Source organism: Bombus vancouverensis, chromosome 2, assembly GCF_051014615.1.
Source record: "Bombus vancouverensis nearcticus chromosome 2, iyBomVanc1_principal, whole genome shotgun sequence".
In the NCBI taxonomy this organism is placed as follows: Eukaryota; Metazoa; Arthropoda; class Insecta; order Hymenoptera; family Apidae; genus Bombus; species Bombus vancouverensis.
In genome coordinates, this window is record NC_134912.1 from 10,824,128 (window position 1) to 10,847,894 (window position 23,767).

The following is a 23,767-nucleotide window of genomic DNA, read 5'->3' on the forward strand; positions in this document are numbered from 1 at the left end:
CGGTGAAAGCCCAAAGAACCATATATTTTTTCAACGAATAATTTCTGCGCGCCACGCAAAGTGCATGCTTTCTTTCACACATACACACGACGTTGTCGATTACATCAGTCTTGCCTTCCCACTACCATCCACTAACGAAGATCGGAGAGTGAAGTTAGTATAGGATATGAAGCGTTGATCTACAGGGTGAAAACTATTTTTCGATTAGTCCACTAGTCATCTGAGAGGATCCAGATTCTAAGAGAAGAACTAGAAGGAACTTTACGAGCCAAGGAAGAAACAAAAATTATCAGGATTCTTGCCATTGCAATCTAGGATCGCGACACGCCACTTGTATCAAAAATTATCAGAATGATCTTATGAATCAAAGTACTCATTTCGATAGAACTTAACATCTTCATTTGAATATTTTCCGCACTCTAGCGAACAGAGCGGATCAGCGCTCCATAGGTACCAACCCACATTCCTGAAAAATCACTATAAATTTGTAACAACACATTTTATATAGTGCAATTTATAGGGAATATTAATTTTAATAGTTTTCGTACGGTGAACAAGTCATACATACTGTGTGTTGTATTATATACGAGACCTTATAAATATCATCAAAAAGAATTAGGATCTTTAAAACATGAATTTAGATAAAGGACATTCAGGTACCTTTTTTTGCTTTGCCTTTTATATTATATTACTATAGAATAAATAATCATTTATTTCTTATTTTTACTTCTTAATATTATTTGCACATGTTTAAATTGATTTCACTATTAACATAATAACAGTAGTTAATAAGAATTAATTCATTAATAACTATTACACAATTTTTTTATATTTCTTAGATTTTTTTCTTTATTTATAATTAAATATATGTATTATTTAGGTAATTTTGTTCTTGATAATGAAGAGAATAATAATCTTGACAGTGATGCAAGTAACGATAGTATACAAACATTGTCAGAAGGCAGCAGTTCAAGCAGTTATGATATAGATGATATAGACAACGAAGACGATGAGGAACTTTTTCATTCAAATAATGCACACACAAGTAAATTTTATATAAAATTTAATGTTTAAATAATTTAAACTTAATTAATTTTTGTAATAAAAATTAACATAGTGGTATATGCTTTTTATTACTTATAATATTATAGAAAGGTAATATTTCTATTTCTTTTTAAAGGTGGCAGTACAGAATCAATTTTATTAAGTGCAAGTGAGGAAGAAGATGAAGTTGTAAAGGCAATAATTAGATCAAAAGATATAAATACAAATCATCCTCCACCTATTAAAACAGAAGATCATGTGGTAGATATATGTTTCCATCCTAATTCAAACATGATGGCTGTAGCTGATATTGCAGGAGATGTATACTTGTAAATTTTATATTCATTAATATCATATAATTAATATGTTGTTAATAATTTTGAATAGCTTGACACACATGTATACATGTATATTTCTTTATCTGATAGATTCAAATATAATAATACAGAAACAGATCTGATATCAACTTTAGAATTGCATCTTAAAGCATGTCGTGACATAGAATTCAATGACTCTGGTACAACTTTATTTTCTACTGCTAAGGATTTATGTGTAATGCTCACTGATCTAGAAACAGAAAAGCTAATAAGACTTTATGAAAATGCACATGAGTATGTATATAATCATTATAGTTAATATAAATAAAAATATAAGTGCCATTACTTAATGTTTGATTTATTTTAGGAAGCCAATATATACAATGACTGTAATTGGAGAACATATGTTTGCAACTGGAGACGATGATGGTGTAGTAAAAAGTATGTTATTGTTTTTTTCTCTTCTCTGTTTCATTGAATCCATTATATTTATATTTAAGTATTTTAAGTGTGGGATCTTCGACAAAGAGAGAATAAACCTATATTTTCATTAAAAAAAATGGAGGATTATGTAAGTGCTATAGTAACAAACAAAGAAGGGAAATACTTAGTTTGCGCAAGTGGAGATGGATGTCTTACTACATTTAATATACCAGGAAAGAAACTACATGTTCAAGTATGTGTAAATAGATATCATGTTATCCAATTATATATAATTATATATATATATAAATATATATAATCATTTCATTAGTCAGAAGAATATCAAGAGGAACTTACATGTCTTGGTTTATTTAAATATGAAACAAAAATATTGGTGGGTACAGGTAAAGGAAAAATGTATGTATATAATTGGGGAGAATTTGGTCTTCATTCAGATGAGTTTCCGAATTTAACTAAAAAAGCTATAAACTGTATGATTCCAATTACTGAAAATGTTGTGATAACAGGTGGAGAAGATGGAATACTTAGGTATAGTTTAAGATTTATTATGTATCTTTTTTTATATATTAATTAAAATAATTATGTATTTGTTGTATGTATTAATGTACAGGGCTACCAGCCTGTTTCCTCATCATCATCTTGGAATAGTAGGAGAACATAGTCTTTCTATTGAAGCACTTGATGTTAACAGTGATGGTACTTTAATTGCATCTTCGTCACATGATTATGATATCAAGTTTTGGAATGTACAATATTTTGAAACTTTAGACGTTAGTAAACGTGTAAAAGGTGGAAAGCAAAGACAATTAAAACATAATCTTCCAAGTAGTAAAATTGATAATGCATCTACCTTTTTTTTGGATCTTCAATAAAGAAAATAAATTATTATGAGTGTATTGTAAATTTACAAATGATTAAATTATTAGATTCACATATAATACTGAGATTACATATTTTCATATAAATATGTTCTTAATTCATACATAACATGTACATACATATTACATAGTTTATATGTATAACAAAAAGTTGAACACAATTATACTTTTTGAAGATAAAAATAATAAAAAAACATATTTTAATGAATTACATGTGAAATTTTTAAGCTACATTTATCATTATTTATTGTATTTTGTTGCATTTGTCAAAATTTAGAAGCTTGATAAAAATCAAACAGATTTCATGCAACCTGAAAACATACTTCAAATGTATATTTACATTGCTTCAAATATTTTATTAAAATATTTTTGATGTTACTTTCTAATATTTTTAATATTATAAAACAAGAATTATATGTATAAACAAATAAATCTTAGTAACCATTTATACTTATTTTTATATGTTCATTATAACAAAAATATTTTTGAAAATTAACCATAAATAACAAATAAATGTCTAAATTTTGTGACTTACTCAATTCATATTTTAACTAGATTTGATATCAAACAATTGATTCTTTCGTATGTGTTGTACAATTATCATAAAACATACATGAGGAAATTGACAGAAAATATAAGTCATGTAAAAAATATTACGAAGTATAAGTTTTAGAACAGTATTTAATTAGTAGATATTGCCTTTTATAATTCGTAGTCTATCTATTATAAAATTTGCTTACCATACAGTGCTTTATGTTTTTGAAACAATGTTAAAGTTCTACTAAATGTGAGCTTACATCTGTTTTTGTACATATAAAATATGTTTACAAAAAGGATTGAAAAATATTCACGAAATATCCAGCAATGATTACAAATATGTCAAGTATTTCTTATAATTTACATTTAATTTGTAAAAAGAAATCAATTTAATACAAATATATAAAATGGATTGTAATACCAGAGTTCATAATATATTTGCTGTCATATTATGATAAATAATACTGATAGTAAAAGATATATAATTCTTAATTTAAAGATTTGAAATTTTTATGCAATTTCCAAGTATTCGTACTTTCGCACTCATATATGTATAAAAAGTTACTAATAATGAAAATCTTATTTTACATAAACAATATATACGATTGGGAAATATTTTAAATAAAATATGTGATATATGAATATTCTTATTGATTAATAAATATATTGAATATTACCTCCTTAAGGGTTCACTGAATTTTAGAAAAATGTGTTTAAAAAAATGCTTTGCATAATATATTAAATGTAATATTATGAAGATGGGCCTTAAGGGGTTAACAACATAATTATAATATTATTACAAATTATATATAAGAATTTATATCTTTTTACAGAAAAATGAAACAAATTTTAAAGATTTCAATTGACTTATTTCAATGTTATATGCACTAATGTAAACGTAACATACATTACCTTAAGAAAATTTAGATAAATGTTCCAAACTCATATTACAAATAATTTAAAAAGTGAGATTCAGCCTTGATTATACTAAATTATAAATATTCTTGCTTATAATACTTATATTATTTCACTGATGATTCATTTGACGTAAATATTCTGGTGTATGATAGTGTTGCTGTTGTACATGAGCAAGCGAGGGGTGAATTGGAGGTGGAAAACATCGAACGTGTTCAACGCTTGTTGCGTCACTATCTCCACTCTTCAAATATTTGTTTAATACAGCAAAAATTTGTGAATTTAGCACTTGAAATCTTCTAATCCTATCCACCATTCTTTTTAAGTGCTATTTCAAATGAATAACGATTAAATATTTAATAATCGAAAAGATTATATTACAACTCATGTATAAATACTTACGATTCCTTTAACATTTTCATCTTTACCATCAACACGTTGTACTCTCAAAATATGATAGCAAAAATCAAGAGCTTCGAATCTCCTTTGTTGACCAAGTAATACAATCATAGCACATCCAGCCCAGTGTAAACCTTCACCAAATAGTTCTCTGTAATGAAAATGGTATTAAATGATAAAACTTGTATTATTACTAATAGTAAAATTAAATATTACTTACTCAACAGTAAATTCTGTTTCCCCAACAGGAATGCAATATACAAATTGTAATGCACTCCATAATCTATGAAATTCTGTACATTCATCAACATTCATTACTCCATTTACAGGAGGAGGACCAACCCAAATAGGATCATCTAAGAAACTACGTAGTCTACTGAGCACTACTTCAAATATAGACAAACCACAACAAAGCCGTTCTCGGGTTAATAAATCTCCTTCTCTGGCAATCATTGCTTGCTGTATGATTAAAATAATTTTAAGTTTACAACACAATTAAACATCTTATATATTTTTATTATTTGCATATGTTACATAATGTGTATATTCATTTTATTACTTACTTTAGCTGTACCTAAATTATCTACATTGGGGACGATTTGTAAAGCTGCATATTTGGCTTCAAGTCGTTTTTGTTTAGTCTCTGGTTTTTCACCCTCTAGAATTGAAGTTATTATAATATTTTCAAAAATAAGATTGTTTTGCACATATAATTTGAAAATATTACCTTTACAATATGGTCTTGGTAATATATTTTGAAATGGTGCTGCATGTAACAAATCACAAACTTCTTCTTGTGATAAAGCTTGTTCCATTAAAAGACAAAATAAGATTGTGTTACCAAACTCGCGAAAATTATGAAAAAGTTCCGTTTTAGCATCTGGATATTGCACAATGTCATTTAATTGAGCATGATAATATCCCAAAACTCCTGGGGATCCATAATCGTATCTTGGAAGTTTACAAACTTTTGGCATAGCCTCCATTAATGTCTTAGTAAATTGATGTAAACTTCCTTGAATTAGAGATTTCACAATTTTTAAAAGTTCTTCCATTACTACTGCAATACCTTGATATCCAAGAAGTTTACACATTGTACGGAAATGTTGTGGTCCAACAAATCCCGAATATTGCCCATATTGTGTACTATATGCTAAATTTAATTGTTTACTTCCCCAAAGATAATGATGAGACATTTGAGGAGGTTTATCTCTATGTACTGCTTGTACAAATTGAAGTCCACGACATTTTACAAACCTATTATAAATATATTTTATTTTTAATACAAATAATTATGAATTCTGTATGTATTTATGTAATTGGGTTTTACTTTATAACACAATTATACCTATTCGTTGCTGCATTATAACAATAATTCGGTAAAAAGTCATAATTCAATTCCCAAAATACATGAAGAGTGATTCTTCCATATGGGGCTAAAACATTATGATTTGCTTCACGAAACATAGCATCATATTCATCTAATGCAAGCCATTTACTTAAAAGTTTATGAGTAAGACGATTCACTTGTAAAAGTCCTTCCAATTCCTTTAGTACACAAGATATTAAGTTATTAAAATACATATTGAATGCAAATTAAATACAAGTACAACATATTAAATCTATTAATTCAACTTACCACAACTCCCGTTATATCACCAGATTCAAATTTACTAATTGCTAAATCTAATGACTTTTGCATATCTGCATTAATGCGTTGCGTAATCAATTTGTTCAAATCAATACTTCTTCCAAGTAACTGAACATGTCTTTGTTTTAATAAAGTTTCATATCTGTTAGCACGAGGATATGGAAGCAAATACGCTCCTAACGCAACACATTCTACTCGAAATCTTTTATCTAACAATATACTTGCAGCAAGTTGTTTATAGTGAGCAAAAATTTGTTCACTAAGCTTGTAAACAAATTGATCAAAACATAAATTTACTTCAGCCTCTACTTCATCATAAAGAAACTGTTTACGAAATATTGTCAAAGCATATAATGCACTATCATTGTATAAGTCAAGTGGATATAAAACGTACCTAAAAACAAAATATTATGTTACAAAATATTTTCCAAATGATAGATATATTTCCTTTTTACTTACTCCATCATTGATGGTTCCTTGCTTCGTAATATATGATCAGTCAAAATCCATGGCATGGACATTTCAATTGGAAACTGAAACATATATTAAAAGCTTTTAAAACTTATAATATAATTTGCATATTATCAATTATAGATCTTAATACATTAATAATATAATAATTATACATTTTCATTAAATAATTTGTACAATTGTACTAATAAAATAATTTTTTAACAGACATACATTGATTTCATTATTTAATGCACACTATTTGTGAAACAATAAACTTATAACAACTCAATGCTTAAAAAATCGTAGAACATGTATTCTCTATGTATTAGTTAAAATTTATACAATAGAAACATCATAATAATAATAATGAAATCAGTAAACCATATTAACGATGATCATTGCAAGAAATTATAAGCATAAATAACTGCTACATCACTCGTGTCTAATAACATACTTGAATACGTTTCTCCATGGTAATCAGATCGCTGCACTCTTCATTATGCTGGTGACGAACTTGGCATTTCTAGACATGAAATCAAGTACACAAAACGCTATTTAATAATATCAACTATCATTTTTTAATAAACTATGTTTAATATACTTTAATAAACATGTTTAGAGTTTGGAACTATGTTAAACTATATTAAACAAATGTTTAGTTACTTGTATCTTCCGACCCATGGTCATTTCTAGATAAAATTCTCTGTACCACAATTGGGATAAGTCACAACAATCTTGTAATGATTCTGAAATAAAATAATGCTATTAATATCCTATTTTAATATGAAATATAACTATATCTAATTCATTATACTAACCACTAAAATTTAAGAGGTAACTCCAATAAAAACTAGTTTTATGAAATTGATCGATTTGCACAAGGTATTGGCCATCAATGTCCTTCCTCAAAGTACGTTTTCCGCCACTTTTATCCGCAATTAATGATTCTAACATAGTACGGACCATATATAGTTGTGTTGAAGAGGGTCCTGAGAAAATACATCTTTTAATAAAGTATTGAAGTATACTATTCAAAAATATAATTATATTTATTTTTAATCTTACCAACATTTCGACGTGGTACTTTAATACCAAATCCATTATCAGGATCCTTCTTTCCTTTTAATGCAGGATCTCCTAATGGCTCTACTCCAAAATGCCAATCAGCACAAGTTTCTCGTACTGACACAATGATACTGAAGAATATAATAAACGTTTATAAATCGTTAAACAAGTATATGAAACTATGTTTATATAAAAAAGAAAAGCATGCTTCCATATAAATAAAAAATAATATACAAACCTCCTAATAAGATCCTTTTTATTTTTAATTGCTTTACGTAATGGTTCTCGCAATGTAAGTTGAACAAAATCTTGTAATTCCGCATATATGTTTCTACGTATTGCGTCAATAAAAACTGTTTCCATACGCGCCATTAATACTTGTAATCCTTTAATCATTGCAATTACTTCTATCAGAGCAAATTTTTCTTCATCTGTATAATTATAACGCGTAGCCTGATAAAAAGAAAAGGTGTTAGTATACATCATATAGTTAGTAGAAATAATAAATAATATGTCTTACTCTTTCATATTCTTCAGCTTCCTGGGGACATTCTTTATTCATATGATGATCAGTAGGATGTAGAAGTTTCCAACTATAAAGTTCTGTTACTACACTTGTCCACTGAGAAAGTAATTGTAATCCACGTAACGCTAATTCTGCGGTTTCTCGATTTTCCGCATCACTGCCACATTCCTTGTATGTCGTAGTTACTTCATTACTGTATCTATATCACAGCAAATATATTTTTATAAGTTTAAAAATTAGCATTTTTCTTAATTTCGGAAATATTTTTATTCCCACCTTGCTAATTCACTAATATATTTAACATGATCTTCCCTAATTTGTGGAAGATGTACCATAAGATCTGCTTGTGGACTCATACTATTTGATGAAGAAGACAATGGCCATTTTGAAGCATCAAAATGTTTAGATCGTTTGATATAATTAAAAGGTGCAATTTGCATATCACCAAACAATGGCACTACTTCCAAGTTTTTGAAAATTCTATCAATTCTATCTAATTTTAATTTCTTTTTCTGATCTAACTTATTGATATTGCAAAGCTCACTATCCATTAAAAATAAACCAAATCCCATCACTTTTACCAACATGTGTTTTTCATTTGGAGTCAAATACATTTTAGTTTCAAACATATGAACACATATATTAACAACATCTGCAAGTAATTCTTCATATCCTGGAATTTTTTCTAAATTTTCTTTTACTGTATCACGAATTTTATTTTGTGTAGCTAAAAACATTGATAAATTTTGAGATTCTTGTAATGTTTGAGAATCAGACATCACTTTAAGGAACTGAGCAGCTCTAAAATGAGAATATAGCTATTTTCAATAAAAATTTTAATGATTTAATAAATTTAAAAAGAGTAATAGTTACCTTCGGTATGTGGAATAATCATTTTTTACACTAGATTTCATATTTTTAAGTTCATCCAAAACTGCAAACATATTGATAAATTTTCCTAAAGTGAGTAAATATGCTTCAGAAACAAAATCTTTTCTTTTTTCATGATGACACAAACGTTTCACTTCTCCAGAAAATCTTTCAATTGCCTTTCTCTGAAGATTAACATTCATTTATTATTTGTATGTAATAAATTCAACTTTGTCAATATGCATATAATAACAAGTTATTAGATATTTTTATTATACATACTTGAAAATACATAAAATTTAATAATTTATTTACTTCTGGTGCTAATACTTCTACTGTTTTCTCATAAATTTCTACTCTGTTGGGCTGTTCATTTGATTTTGGCTGAGGTATTGCACGAGAACAACATCTCCAAGTATATAACATTACAGCATGCTTCAAACCTTCTTCTAATAATTCATTCTTTAAATTAAAAATTATATATTATATATGTAATAATTCTATCGATAGCACAAAGATAGAGTTATCTAATATCAGATACTTATTTACCAAACTTGCATGAACAGTAGCTTCTTCAATGTACTTAGCAATCCCAGTAACAAAGCCATTTCTATCTTCAAAATTAGTATCAAAATTGGCTTGATATACTACAGAACATGGTTGTGCTTCAATACAAGGTTGTTCATCAGGTAATGTAAATTCATCAAGTACATCAACATTGGATAAGGCATCACCCAAAGTTACTTTATCAGTAGCCATTACAACTTAAGTATAAACCTAGATAAAAACATTATATATTATTAATGATAAAATCGTATTAAAAATATATACAATTAATTTATTTTTTAGAAACATTTATGGGAAGAATTTTAAATGAAAGTCTAGGGGCAAGTTAATAATCACAAAAATTAAAGTTTGACATAAAAATTGATCAAAATCACAGTTATAATTTAACTTACCTCTATAGAGGTTACGTTTCTAGAGACAAGTATGCTAAAACCTCGAGTTTTTTATGATAAAGCAAAATGATTCTTGATTATTTTGCAATTTATTCAGTACATTTTAGTACAATAATTTCTAATTGTACCTTATACACAATTGTATCTTTAACACTCCACCCTCACCTTAGAAAACATAAGATGATTATCCTATCAACAATACTTAGGTACTAACAAAGTGATACAGCACTACATCAATTACATACTTGACCCTTTTAAAATAAAAATTTATACTAAAAAGGTTGGTTAAACCTATTTAATGTGTATTTAATTCAATGCAACTTTATTAATTAACTATATTTTTCGGGAAAATATATATATCTTAAAGATTAAGATTTAATTTCAATAATGTTATATGATGATTAAATATTTTTACTTTTTCATGATTATGATTCATATAGCCATTTTTGTTAATTGATTAGTTAAAATATTTATAAATACCAAAGTAAAAGATTAGAAGTAAGATTATATTAGACTATATTAGATTAAAATAAGTACTATTACAAAGATGACTACGTTGACTACAGTGATTGTTACTGCATCAATTTTTTTGTATATGATATATTGTAAAAAGTTTTATAGAATATTTTCATATTCTACTAAATTTTATTAAACATTTTATGACAACTGCACTATGTATAACTAGATACATTTAATTACGTAATTTATAAAGAGAAACATTTTTAGATAAATTAAAAATTTGCTGTTCATACAAGAAAGTTGAGAACCATTGCTTAGATATTATATATGTTAAGTGTAGAGACTAAATTCGTTATACGCTAGCAAGGAGAAAATTTCTTCTCTAGCGCTATATATATATATATATATATATATAACATATATAGATAACAATTTATTACTAACAATCGAAGAAGAAATTGTGTGATAAGTTCTAGCGTGACCATGAAGGCATTATTGCCACTATTCCAATCTTTTAAATTTCGAATCTGTGATAAAAAGAACAATAAGTCAGAATTTTTTAAAATCATTCTCTTCATATTTTTGTAATTTTGGTTAAAGAAAATTATTATCACAATTTCATATATAAAGTACATATATATGTATGAAGTATGATATTGATAAACGTCGGAAAGAATTAATAAGAAGAAGTACATATTATATCACAATTGCAGGTCTGATTGCGGGAAAATATATTTGCAATAATCTGTTTGAAACAATAAAACCATAAAAGATGTCAGACGTAAAAGATGATATAAAAATGACAAATGTAAAAACGTTAATAAATATTCTAACTTTAAATTGTTGGTAAGTTGCATTATGATGTAATATAGGATTACTTTTATCAGTTTGAATCTAGTTTAGAATTAATTATTTTTATACCAATTATATTTTTGATAAATATTTTTCTATACCTAGAATACAAAATTATAATTAACATAAGTATACATACTGTCATATATTCATAACATTTTATATTTTAGGGGGATACCATATGTTTCACAAAATAGGAATGTTCGTATGACAGCAATTGCAGAAAAATTTGCTACAGAAAATTATGATATCATTTGTCTACAAGAGGTATGGTCTGTTAAAGATTTCAAAATGATAAGAGCTAAGACAGAAGAACAGTTACCTTACTCACATTATTTTTACAGGCAAATATCTCATTTATATTAATATAGTACTATTAAACTTGCCTTTTTATTACTAATAATTTTAATTTAATGCATTGTAGTGGAGTTCTTGGATCTGGAATTTGTATCTTATCTAGATTTCCTATTAAAGATGTAATATTTCATAAATGGCCTTTAAATGGATATGTACATAAAATACACCATGGAGATTGGTTTGGTGGAAAAGGTGTTGGACTCTGTAGACTTCAAATTCATAATATGAACATTAATGTTTATATTGCACATGTAAATTTAATTATTGAGATTTGTAGTTTTTATTCATATAATTTTCGACATATCGATAAGTATTAAATATGTTTAATATTTTAGTTACATGCAGAATACAATAATCACAGTAATGAATACACAGCACATAGAGTTCTACAAGCTTTTGATACTGCCCAATTTATTAGAATGACTTCTGGTGGAGCTGATTCTGTAATATTAGGAGGTGACCTTAATGCAGAACCTCAAGATTTAGCTTATAAAATCATTTGTGGCGTTGCTGGTTTGGCAGATGCTTGCTCAAATATTTCAAGTAATTTAGGGACCAATGAGTGTGCCAATAATAGTTATACTAGTTCAAAACTTGCAAGAACTTGTCCTGAGGGGAAACGTATAGATCATATTTTATATCAAGGTTCAAAGAATATTAAGGTGCATTAAATTATTTTTATTTGTTAGTTATTTTCATAGGAAATTGCCTAGAAATAACCATATTAATAATATATTATTCGTAGATAGAGGTGACAAATTTTCAACATCCATTTCCAAAACGGATACCTTACAAAGACTTTAGTTATTCTGATCATGAGGCTATTATGGCAACTTTTAAATTTATTCCTGGTAAGCTAATAAATATAGTGATATGTATGATATGTATAATAATAATATATATGGTAAGTTATTTAATCTTTAATTTACATTTACGTTTAATTTACATTTTTATTATTATAGGTGAATTTCAAACTATAAATGTAGATGTCAAAGATTCAATAAAGGAAGCCATAAGTATATGTGAAACGTCATTGAAAACAGTTCGTCGGCGGCGATTTTGGTATTTATTGGTAGGCTGTATATTGATTATACCACTTGTGTGGTCTATGGGGTTAGACTGTTCCTTTACATCTCTCGATGTAACTATTGGACTTAATGTAATACGTATTTTTTTAACAGCAATATTATGTTATATTTTGTTCATGAGTTCTCTATGGAATAGCGTAGAAACAAATGCTTTAAAAGCAGGATGTTTAGGAATGGAAATTTATTTGGCAAATTTAAATAATAATTTATGTAAAAAATAAGTTTGTGTACATTTTACAAGAACATAGTTCAAAATTTGAACTTCCTTTTTAAATTATTCCATAATTTTTCAAATCAAAAGAATCAAATAGTATCATTTTTAATAAGAGTATATTTTCTTACTAAAAAAGTGTAATTCTTAATGAATTATAGCATTTACATACATTAATATACTCAGTATTATATTATTATGCGACAATAATCAAATTAAAGCATAAAAACATATAAAACATCTCATTTTTATAAATTGGATAAAATGCATTAACGATCTTTTATATAACTTCGTAAAATCACATAATTTCAATTCTATATAGATAATACATTATAATACTTTTTTAAACTAAATTTCATATGGAATAAAAATAAAAAGTACTTAATAGGTATTAAATATTAAAAATGAAAGAATAAATAAGTTACAAAATCTTGTTACATTAATTGATAAATTAAATAACGAACATCATTTTAACTATTATTCTGTTAATTATGTTTATTACAACTTAATTGTTATAAAATATTTAAAAGAGTGTTTTAAGATAAAAACTTATTTCGTTATGTAAAATTTTATTTTACAGTAATATATTATTTTAATTACTATTAAAGATAAAAGTCAGTAATGAATAAATTAACATATTTTATAAGGTGATGTTTTAAATACATTCCTTACATTATTTTATTTAATAGTTTTACACATAAGTTATCTAATTTTTAAAATTGAAACGTAAGATTATTATTTAGGAAACTACAAATACGTATACATTTTTTTTGTAATATATTTAATTATAAATTAATGTAGTCTTTATACTATTAAAATCTTTATTAAAAATTCTGATTGTATTTGGTATTTATTTATTTTATCACATTTTGATATTATATGTGTGTACACATGCGTGCACATTACGCGTGGAGATTATCGCACTATAAACAAATATTATTGCCTATGAGATCTCCTAAAAGCTATATACTGGATCAATATCTTTTAGTACAAATATATTTAAATATCATATAATATATTAGCACTATATATGTAGATATATATAAATTTTTCTACAAGTGATTATATACACTATAGTCGTTTTTGAGCAAAAAGGCTCCTAATAAATAAAGATGTTTGTATGTATGTGTATATGTGAGCACGCGTGCGCACGTGTGTGTAATTGACTATGTAAATTGTACCCAAAGGAATTTAAATAGAAAACATTATATTTCACAAATGTCATTGCATAGCATTCCCGTTTTCGTGAACATATGTTTCAGTAGGCAATAGTACTAAACATACCCTACGAATTATGCAATGTAAAAACAATGTAGGCACTCTTTGGCTTTTCCAAATTCAAGGCAATTGTTCAACATAATTCTTTGGGACCAATCCCGTCTTACCATTTAATGTACCTTCCAACCATCCTGGTTCCAAAGAGGCCTTTACTATAATTAAATATTATGTTAGTACTTTACTCGTAAAGCAATTTTCTAATGTGCAATCATTAAATGTACTAAATTTTGTATACCATTTGTAATAATTTGATTTGGTTCAAATGACAATTCTCCATCACTTTCGGCCACACAAGCATACAAAGTGCGGACTCTCCTGTAAGAAAAAATATATTCTTAAATAACGCAATATTGATATCATAATGAAAATATATACATAACAAATTATGATGAACATGTTTAATAAGAATTTTATGTTTACCATATACCAGGTACTTGTCCAGGGCTTGAACGTCCACTGCTAGGTGATGTATTAACTCTACAAATAAAATTGTATGCATATTAAAAGTACATTCAAGTAAGAAAATAAAATGTTTAGTTAATAAAAAGGCACTTACACAGATACCGATGGATTGTTTCGTTGAGTGTAACCCGACGGGTAATGTACAGACATCATAGAACCACGTTTTTGTTTTACTGGCAAGTCAGATGAAAATGAGTGTGGATCAGAAGCGATTGATTCACTCGAGCTACTCGTATTGCCACTGGTTAATACTGAATTTATATAATTATTTATAATTATTAAATTATAAATCATGCAGATAAACAAATACATTTTGAAAAAGAATTAAAATAACCTTTATCTGCAGAATGATATATAAGATTTGCATTCGTTAATTTAACACGTCCACTTCGACTATCTAAATATGTCGGTATTCTGTGACTTGTATGTTCTGTTTCTTCGTAGTCGCCATTTTTTCGTTCATCTATAGAAGATGATTTAGTAACAACTGCTAGTGGGCTATCATAGTATGATCTAGTACCAAGCTGTATAAATAATTTAATTTCGAATAATGTATGTATCGTATAATCGACAAAAAGTTTATTTTATGCTTTGAAACGTAAAATCAGCTAATATATAACTTACATGTCCATGTGGTGAAGATATATTAGCATGTACTGGATACCTTAGGAAAGGAGTTCCATTACCAGAAGATGTTGACCCATCTTCTACATTAACACGTTGTGATCGAGAGGGAATGGTATTTTGTGCTGAGCGTACAGTATCTTGTGGTGGACCAGCAATTATTCTCTCACAATTTTCAATTAAAATTTCGACTACTATGTTGTAAAATTTAATATCCATTATAGAAGCTACTGTTTCTTCTTCTGGTCGCAGTAAGGATGGCCCGAAACATACCGCTAAATTACCGACAGTCATTAAATTTTTATCACTTTTTTTCGCCACACTACAAAACAACATATAGTTAGGTTAAAAAATTACACAATTTGCATAATTTTGAATATTCAATAAAATTGACTTTGTTATTAATATACCTGTACAAATGTTTAATAAGAAGCACTAACATATTGAAATTCGCTTTTGGGAGTCGATAAACAAGATTATGAATATCATTGATACGTGCTTCTTTGATTTCTTGTTCTGTTGAAAAGAATAATAAAAATGAAAAATATAATTAAAAAATATATTTTTTAATTTATAGAAATTTAATATAAAAAAGATGGTATTTTTAATTTAAAGATTTCAAATAAAATAATATTATAGAGAATACCTATACGCACTCGCAGCTGAAATGAAACTATTATAATATCGGAAAGTCATTAACGGTTCAGATAGCGTCCTCAAATATGTTTTGAGTGCACTAGTAATAGTTTTACTTTCCCATTCAAAGCGATCATCCAGATTAAGTTTCTCTAGTTTCCTTCTATCTAGTCCCATAGCTAAAAGTTTATTTACTTTGGAAGCAACACCAACGACTCTGTAGAGACCTTGCTCTTCAAGACCTAGAACAGTAATACATCATATTAAAGTAATTTTCTGATGAAATTTACATATGAAATATGTAAATTGCTACCTCAAACTTACCTCTTTCTTCGAGCGTTGTAATGCATTTTGATACGAACATGAAACCAGTTTCATCTAAGGTGGTTTCTTCAGATTTGGTTGATGCACCTACTATAGGGTAATTCTGGAATGATAAATATAGATATTGTATCAATTTTTTTCAATCATTCTCGATTTAAAAAGTAATGCAGTAGGAATCCAATAATAATTGTTACTTACTGGTTCTTTACCATCCATGGCATCAAGCCATAACTTTCTATCTTCTTCAGAAAGTGCTTGGAATGTATATACTACATTAGGTCTAAGAAAATAAAAGAATTGTAAATGTAATGTAAAAATATTTGTATTATGAATTATTATGAATTGAACTTACTTATCAATAGTGGTGATATCAAAGCAAAATCGTTTTTCAATTGTATCTGACATACGACGTACACAAGATGCCAATGTAAAAACTTCTTTGCTACTCTATTAAGTTAAGACAATATTAATGAATGCTTTTTCTTGATAGTACATTCATAATAACATTCATTTTAGAAAACCTAAAGCTTACTTACAAACTTTCCTGTAAGTTGATTATAAGGTATCATTGTAAATTCCTTTTTGTCCTTTTGATATGTGCAATACTGTTTTGTCCATGTTGTGCCAAATGCCTCTATAAAGATTTATGATTATATTAATATGTAATAAATATACGTTCCATTTATTAACTACATAAAACTTTATATATTTACTCTTTTCCATTAGAAACAAATAACCTTCACGTGTGTATAGTTTATTGACCCCACTTTCTACAGCAGACTACAAAATGAAAATATTACTAGTATTTCCATTATAGATTACTATTAACTTTATCATTATACAATAACAGATTTTTTTTTAAATACAATGTTTGAACATAGAACTCATGTTCAATCATTTCTAGAATTAATTAATCAATTTTACATATTATGTTTTAATAACACATTTTCTTATGCATTGTAAATAACAATGATGTATACTAAAATTAAATGATAAAAATAATAAAAAATATATCACATACCTTTTTCATATCCTTCATTTTATTCATAAGTGATTCTGTTTTATCCCGGGTAGCAAGGAAATTTTCTCTAGTCTTGTAAAACACACACACACACATAAAATTGAAAATTAGTAAGCTATTTATCATGCTGTTATCCTAATAATATTTGCACCACACAATAATTTAGTAAGAAGTTACATTTAAGTATATCTACAAGTAGTTGAACATTAACAACCAAATCAATTATGAGAGAATTACTAATATTAAAATACTTCAAAGTGCATAACAAGACATTTAAAAGTACCCAAATTATATATCCCAAATAATCTTTTAAAATATTTGGAATATGTTGTACCACATTCTTATAATAACATAAGTTAACAAAGTAATTTATATTATAATAAAATGATAAAATTTTCATTTCCAAATTTTGTATAGTAATTCAATAAATAAATTGTAAGATATATGAGAGATAGAATGTGAAACAACAATGCACAATGTATTTCATAGATTTATATAAATCAATGTTATAATGCACAAAGCAACTTTGTTGTCATCTGAATAGTGCTAATGTAAGTAATCAGTTTTAGAATCGTGCTTCTAATGCTTTTCATATATTTTAAAGCAATGAAATACAAAGTAAGGAGAGAACTAACCTTTTGTATTTTTAGCTGCAGTTCAGTCATATAAGGTTTAAAATCCTCTGCAACTTCATGTCCTTGATGATAAAATGTTAACCAACCAAACATAAAACCTAGTAACTGAAAAAAATAGTATTATTTGTAACTTGTAATATTTAATTATTCTTGATTTAAAATCTATAATAATTTAATGAAAAACATATAAAAAGAGAAAACTTACAGTTTCCACAAATTCAAATTTTTTACGTTCTTGTACTTCTTGAAGCAAGAACACATACTCTAAACTAGCTTGACAAAAATGTCTTTCAGCCATTTCCAGTGTTGCATCAGCCTAAAAGTAATTATATTATTAGATCAAGTACTATAAATATTTTGCTTTTATAATATGTAAATATTTATACCTCTTGAAGAACATTGTCTTGTTTTTTGGTAGACAAATTCAAGTAGCGTTCTTGGCTTTGACAAAATTTAATAGTTTGTTTCTCAAATTTCTTCTTTCCGTCCTATTAATATATTAGTTTCATATTATTTCATAAATAAAAGATTGTACTATATACATTAACTTTGAAATTTAATTTACTAAAGTTTTTACATTACCTTGACGCCTCCAATGTGTTCTTTTCTAAAGTTCTCCAAAGGGAGTATAATTTGATCATAAGCACGTTCAAGCTAAAAATAAAAGTTATTGAATAAAGTAAAATTTTTATAAAAGAATAACTTTAAAATTCATTGAATCACAGTAAGCAGTGATCTTGTCTTGTACTGAAATAAATACATACAGAAATAAAATTATATAACTTTTAGGAATTATATGTGCATATATGCACAACTACATATAACATATAAATAAAGTTAATCATAATAAGAAACAATAAAAAGTGAAATTAAATCATAATACAAATATATATACAGGGAAAATAAATAATTATATTGTGAGATATACAGCCAATGTTTATTACAAAAGCAACATTATAGAAAACATAAAATAATATTATATAATATATACAGGGCGTTCTGCAACTCGTGAACGATCGACTAGGGGATGATTCTGCATGTAAAAATGAATCAAAAAGAAAGAATACATTTTTTTCATATAGTGCCCCGTTTTCAGAATTTAACTAATTGCAAACTGAATAGAAATATAATAATAATCGACACAAAATTGAAATATATATGAAAATAAGTAAAAGATGAAGAATTCAAATTTTGTATAAAATTCTTTGTTTTCAAGAAAAATAAATTTTAAAATGTATCATGCGCGTGCACTAGACCAGTTCTTAACTAAGCATGTTCAAACTTAGTTTTCTTGAAAATAATGCCTTAAGCGGAAAAATTTCGTTTTACGTTTTTGACTTATTTTCGCACGTAATAACAAATAATCTCCTGCTAATTGTTTATCCATATCTAGTCGATACTTAACCGAATTTTCAAACTCGATTTTTTCGGAAACGGGGCCTCGGACGAAAATATTCTTTCTTTTCGATTCATTTTCACATGACGAATCACCTCCCACTTAATTGTCCACAAGAGATTTAGAGTGCTCTGTATAATAATAAATAATATACACGTTTATTTTAAACTGAAACAATAAACATGTTTTCTGTATTTAAGGTGATAACAATAATATCCTCGTATAATAAAGACATAGTTTATTTAAAATTTGTAATTATCAAATAATTTTTTAAGGATATTAAACAATGTATTGATTATAATAACTCTAATCTTTGTTGACATTTTATTTAGAATACATTTTTAACTACAGATTTTCAATTTCTTGCAAATTTTTATAATTGCTTTTTTGATACATAAATGAAATGTATTAGAAATTATTTTATTAACATATGTATTTATATAAAAGCCATATGTAGAATATGTCTCACTAAATAATAGTAATATAAAAAGATTTATACAGGGTGGTTGATAACTGGTGGTACAAGCGGAAAGGGGGTGATTCTAAGCGAAAAAAGAAGTCGAAAATATAGAATAAAAATTTTTCGTTCGAGGCTTTGTTTTCGAGAAAATCGACTTTGAATTTTCGCTCGGTACGCGTGCACTTTATCACGTCTCGTTATAACGGATCTCACTGTAGATCGTTGTCTCGATGGAAAAATTAAAAAAAAAATTTTTATTCTATATTTTCGACTTCTTTTTTCGCGTAGAACCACCCCCTTTCCGCTTGTACCACCAGTTACCAACCACCCTGTATAATACAAATTAGACAATTTATGTAAATAAAATGATTAAGCTACAACTTAGTTATTTCATTTATTACACATTTATGTATCGTAACATTTATGTATTTATGTGCACGAACATACACATATGTTAGTAGTAAGAGAAAATATATGACTTATTAACGCACATTACCTGAATAAGCTTATTATAACTACTTTAGCACTAAATACTAAACTGAACAATATTGTGTTCTTATATTCAGAATGGGGACTGGATTCAATCATCCAATCCTGATTATTTATTCTAAACATCATAAAATCTTGTACCATATCAATACTAAAATAGAAGATTAAGTACAAAATTATTGAACTATAAAAGAGTTACTAAGACACATTCCTTGTTTAAAAATGAATGCAAATGCATGTATGTGTCCTATGTTCACACATACACACAAGCACTGACATTGCTATAGAAAAACAAGCATAACAACATTCTGTTATTTCACTATTTGGGGAAAAACTTATTTTTTGTAACAGTAATTAAATATGCAACTTACCTAATGCATTAAAAATTATTAAATATATAACTTGTTAAAGAATGTTACTAACATGTTAGTGCTAAGAACACTTAGTCTTTGTTTTTATATGCATTAAACGCTTGAAACATTTTATAAAGATATGTTATATGTATATAACAGTTACATGCAATAATATATAAAATTTTTACTTGTTCCTTGAAGAGGATATTAATGTAAATGTTAAAAGCTCTTTTGTAATTCAAAAATAAAAGCTATTTGTGTGTGCATTCAGAAACATGACAAGAAATATGTACATTGTAATATACTAAATTGTTTACTTTTAAAAAATATTGAAAAAATAAATATAATTTAATTATAAAAAGAACTTTGATTGAAAATATGTTTCAAAAGATATACCATTAAATAACCAGGATGTGCTCCTTCTATAAAAACAGAGTTTTTATATATAGTAACACTTATTATATTTTTATAAACAAATAAATCATACACAACAATGTCTTTTTGCAGAAAATATAAAAAAAGTATATCATTTTAAATATTTTAGTTACTAGTTTAATAAAAAATATGATACATAAAATTGTACTATGACTTTTATGGTAAACTTTTATCAAAATTATAATTTTTGATTTCTTATGCCAAACATAAAATTTAATTTTTATTGTTAAATATTATGGAATTGAACTATAACAAATTAATAAAACTATAAAAAATATTATAATATGAATTGCTTTCATTCAAGAATAGTCTTTCCAATGAATATAAAACATATTTATATACTAAAAACATTGCATACCATGCGATCCCTTTCATCTTCTATTGATGCAATAAGTTTACCAAATTCCTTAAGGCTTTGTGATATGTGAGTTTCGTCCTCAGTTTGAGTTTCTCCAATACATTCAAAACTAAAATTCTGCAATGTTTTGGAAAATGCTCTCTGCGCTCTGGACAAATCTAAATAAGTTAATAGCTGTTATTTTCATGATCATAGATTTTACAATAAATATATTTATTCAGAACCTTATTACTTGTATCTTCAATTATATAAATGGTAAAAATACAATTATAATGAAATATAACATTATTCCATATGATATTATAACATAGTTTATGATATGACGAAAATAATAAACAAAATTAAAATTTAGTATAGTCTATATGTATAGTAGCACAAATCAAATATATTTATATTACAAAATATGAATATGACATACATCATAAATTAAAAAATAACCTAAACCTTGAAAAAAATTTAGTGTCAATATAGTTGATTAAAAAATTGTTCAATATTATAACTTTGTAACTAAAATATGTTACTGGAAAACATGAAAGTAAAATAGAATAAGATAAGAGCAGCTGTTACATGTGTACACAGAACCTTATCAACCTTGTGACAAATAGACTTACTTTTGGCAGCTAATAAAAGATCTTTGACCTCTTTGATGAGCCGTTTAATTTGTTGGCTGGTCTTCTCCAATTCACGCTCATGATAATGAAGATTCTCTCGAAAGTAAGGACTATCAGTTAAGCAATCCGTAAACTCTAATGGTTTGAGGCCAACACCCATTATTCTTGATTGTATATTAAAATTCAAATGTCATTAATAAATCAAAACAACAGACCCGATAAATTAACACTTAGAATAACTATTACGATATATGATCATTTAACGGAGACAATATATCACAGAATGTGCATCAAAACACTTCGCAGCGCAAATTCTCTTTGACGTGAAGAAAAATCAGTTCACAATATTTCTTTCATTTATTGATAGTCATGAACGATATATTTCTGAATCTTCGTTAAGATTAATACTAAATCACTAGCACGATTACGTAGACAGGAGCTTTACAACGACGATTAAAGATCATATACCCTCTTGAGTCAAATGAACTAACTACAGATTAAATGGCGGGTTATTCAAAACACCGCGATATAACACAATGTATAATATAAAATTATATATTGTGAAAACAAAACAATTACATAGTACTTTTATAAAATAACTTATGCCTTATGTGTACAATTATTATTTTTATAAACTAGTAACCTTTACTACAATGAAACTATACATTGTTATCGTAATATTTTAAATAAATTCACAAAAACTACATTAACATATAAAACTTATAATTAAAAAGCTACAAACCATTCTTTTTTAATAAATAATTTCTCATTGATTAAAAATAAAAAATATATTTATAAAAATAGTTAATTAATATTAATATAAAATATATGTGTATGTATATATATACGTATTTATGTAAGTGGATATATGAATATATAAACCTATTATGCTAAAATAAAATTAAGAATAATATAGTATTCAAAAGATTGAATATACGTATTATATGTCCATAAAATATTTTACAAAAATCAAATTTAATAATTAAGTATATAATGCTACCAAAAGATAAAAATTTCTACATTTTTTTAAATGTAATTTATAATTATAATAAAGATTATAATAAATAAGAAATAATCAAATATTAAGTAATTTTCCAATTATTCCTTCTAAATGACAGTATTAAAATATCACTTACCTAAGAGTAGGAATTGTTGCGAAAATTTGGAAGCAAAACTTGCTTTCTTAAATTGACTTGAATTCCATACATTTCTCATTCAACACTATGATGGTTTTTACATTAACATAACATTGTAATTAGCAAAATGACATTGCTTGTATACTTACAAATATCGATCTTCGATACAAAATGTCTACGTCTTGAACTTAGGCTTGGATTATCGTAATCTTGAACATGAACAATTTATCTAAAGAATGGAATCCCACTTGTATATTGGTAATGGTATTTTAATGTAGTACCTAGTAGTACAGTTGTACCATAAATGAAAACGAATTTATACAAATTAAATAAATATAAGTTTTTCATAAAAAGTTTAAAATCTAAAGCTAATATATGATTCTTGAATAAAAAATTTTTATTCTTATAAAATTTTAATCAATTAATGTAGACTACTATTTATGTATCCTTTTCATAAATAAATTTGCTAAAAGCTGGTTAGACTTCTTAATACTGTTTCTCTCTTACATTAATAACTTTCCCGA

The 23,767-nt window shown here is 26.3% G+C and overlaps 4 protein-coding genes across 9 annotated transcripts; 2 read left to right on the forward strand and 2 right to left on the reverse strand.

Annotated features, from left to right (window-relative positions):
* Nucleotides 1-319: 319 nt before the first annotated feature.
* On the forward strand, nt 320-2,693 carry LOC117163331 (WD repeat-containing protein 55 homolog). Its single transcript, XM_033345518.2, has 9 exons — nt 320-450; nt 521-656; nt 881-1,045; nt 1,181-1,373; nt 1,473-1,655; nt 1,729-1,802; nt 1,871-2,037; nt 2,116-2,333; nt 2,416-2,693. Exons 2-9 carry the CDS (start codon nt 632-634, stop codon nt 2,675-2,677), a joined length of 1,287 nt encoding a protein of 428 aa, XP_033201409.1. The 5' UTR covers nt 320-450; nt 521-631; the 3' UTR covers nt 2,678-2,693.
* On the reverse strand, nt 2,335-10,613 carry Sra-1 (Cytoplasmic FMR1-interacting protein Sra-1). 2 transcript variants are annotated; one of them, XM_076627766.1, is made up of 20 exons: nt 10,596-10,613; nt 10,059-10,223; nt 9,649-9,876; nt 9,382-9,561; nt 9,103-9,284; nt 8,506-9,030; nt 8,224-8,428; nt 7,942-8,156; nt 7,704-7,834; nt 7,457-7,627; nt 7,302-7,384; nt 7,093-7,161; nt 6,645-6,718; nt 6,174-6,579; nt 5,883-6,082; nt 5,262-5,791; nt 5,098-5,192; nt 4,755-4,993; nt 4,538-4,685; nt 2,335-4,463 (listed from the first exon to the last, which is right to left on the reverse strand). In XM_076627766.1, the coding sequence occupies exons 3-20, from the start codon at nt 9,856-9,858 to the stop codon at nt 4,248-4,250; spliced, it is 3,879 nt and encodes a 1,292-aa protein (XP_076483881.1). In that variant the 5' UTR covers nt 9,859-9,876; nt 10,059-10,223; nt 10,596-10,613; the 3' UTR covers nt 2,335-4,247. The 2 variants fall into 2 exon arrangements, with proteins under 2 accessions (XP_076483881.1, XP_033201125.1); XM_033345234.2 differs by lacking the exon at nt 10,596-10,613 and adding an exon at nt 10,304-10,547.
* nSMase (neutral sphingomyelinase) lies at nt 10,262-13,434 on the forward strand. Of its 3 annotated transcripts, none has more exons than XM_076627772.1 (7): nt 10,262-10,338; nt 11,231-11,363; nt 11,540-11,713; nt 11,794-11,977; nt 12,062-12,388; nt 12,472-12,577; nt 12,689-13,434. In XM_076627772.1, exons 2-7 carry the CDS (start codon nt 11,290-11,292, stop codon nt 13,033-13,035), a joined length of 1,212 nt encoding a protein of 403 aa, XP_076483887.1. In that variant the 5' UTR covers nt 10,262-10,338; nt 11,231-11,289; the 3' UTR covers nt 13,036-13,434. The 3 variants fall into 3 exon arrangements, with proteins under 3 accessions (XP_076483887.1, XP_076483886.1, XP_076483885.1); XM_076627771.1 differs by lacking the exon at nt 10,262-10,338 and adding an exon at nt 10,906-11,158; XM_076627770.1 differs by lacking the exon at nt 10,262-10,338 and adding an exon at nt 10,906-11,146.
* Nucleotides 13,435-13,862: 428 nt separating this feature from the next.
* Graf (GTPase regulator associated with FAK) lies at nt 13,863-23,397 on the reverse strand. 3 transcript variants are annotated; one of them, XM_033345235.2, is made up of 21 exons: nt 23,244-23,397; nt 22,108-22,271; nt 21,497-21,654; nt 18,588-18,659; nt 18,392-18,493; nt 18,211-18,321; nt 18,006-18,110; nt 17,371-17,442; nt 17,063-17,129; nt 16,886-16,983; nt 16,702-16,796; nt 16,548-16,629; nt 16,350-16,452; nt 16,046-16,267; nt 15,800-15,905; nt 15,390-15,711; nt 15,100-15,289; nt 14,860-15,016; nt 14,724-14,780; nt 14,539-14,618; nt 13,863-14,455 (listed from the first exon to the last, which is right to left on the reverse strand). In XM_033345235.2, the coding sequence occupies exons 2-21, from the start codon at nt 22,265-22,267 to the stop codon at nt 14,364-14,366; spliced, it is 2,451 nt and encodes an 816-aa protein (XP_033201126.1). In that variant the 5' UTR covers nt 22,268-22,271; nt 23,244-23,397; the 3' UTR covers nt 13,863-14,363. The 3 variants fall into 3 exon arrangements, with proteins under 3 accessions (XP_033201126.1, XP_033201130.1, XP_076483884.1); XM_033345239.2 differs by lacking the exons at nt 22,108-22,271; nt 23,244-23,397 and adding an exon at nt 21,100-21,125 and having other exon boundaries at nt 21,497-21,612; XM_076627769.1 differs by lacking the exons at nt 17,371-17,442; nt 23,244-23,397 and having other exon boundaries at nt 22,108-22,511.
* Nucleotides 23,398-23,767: the final 370 nt, after the last annotated feature.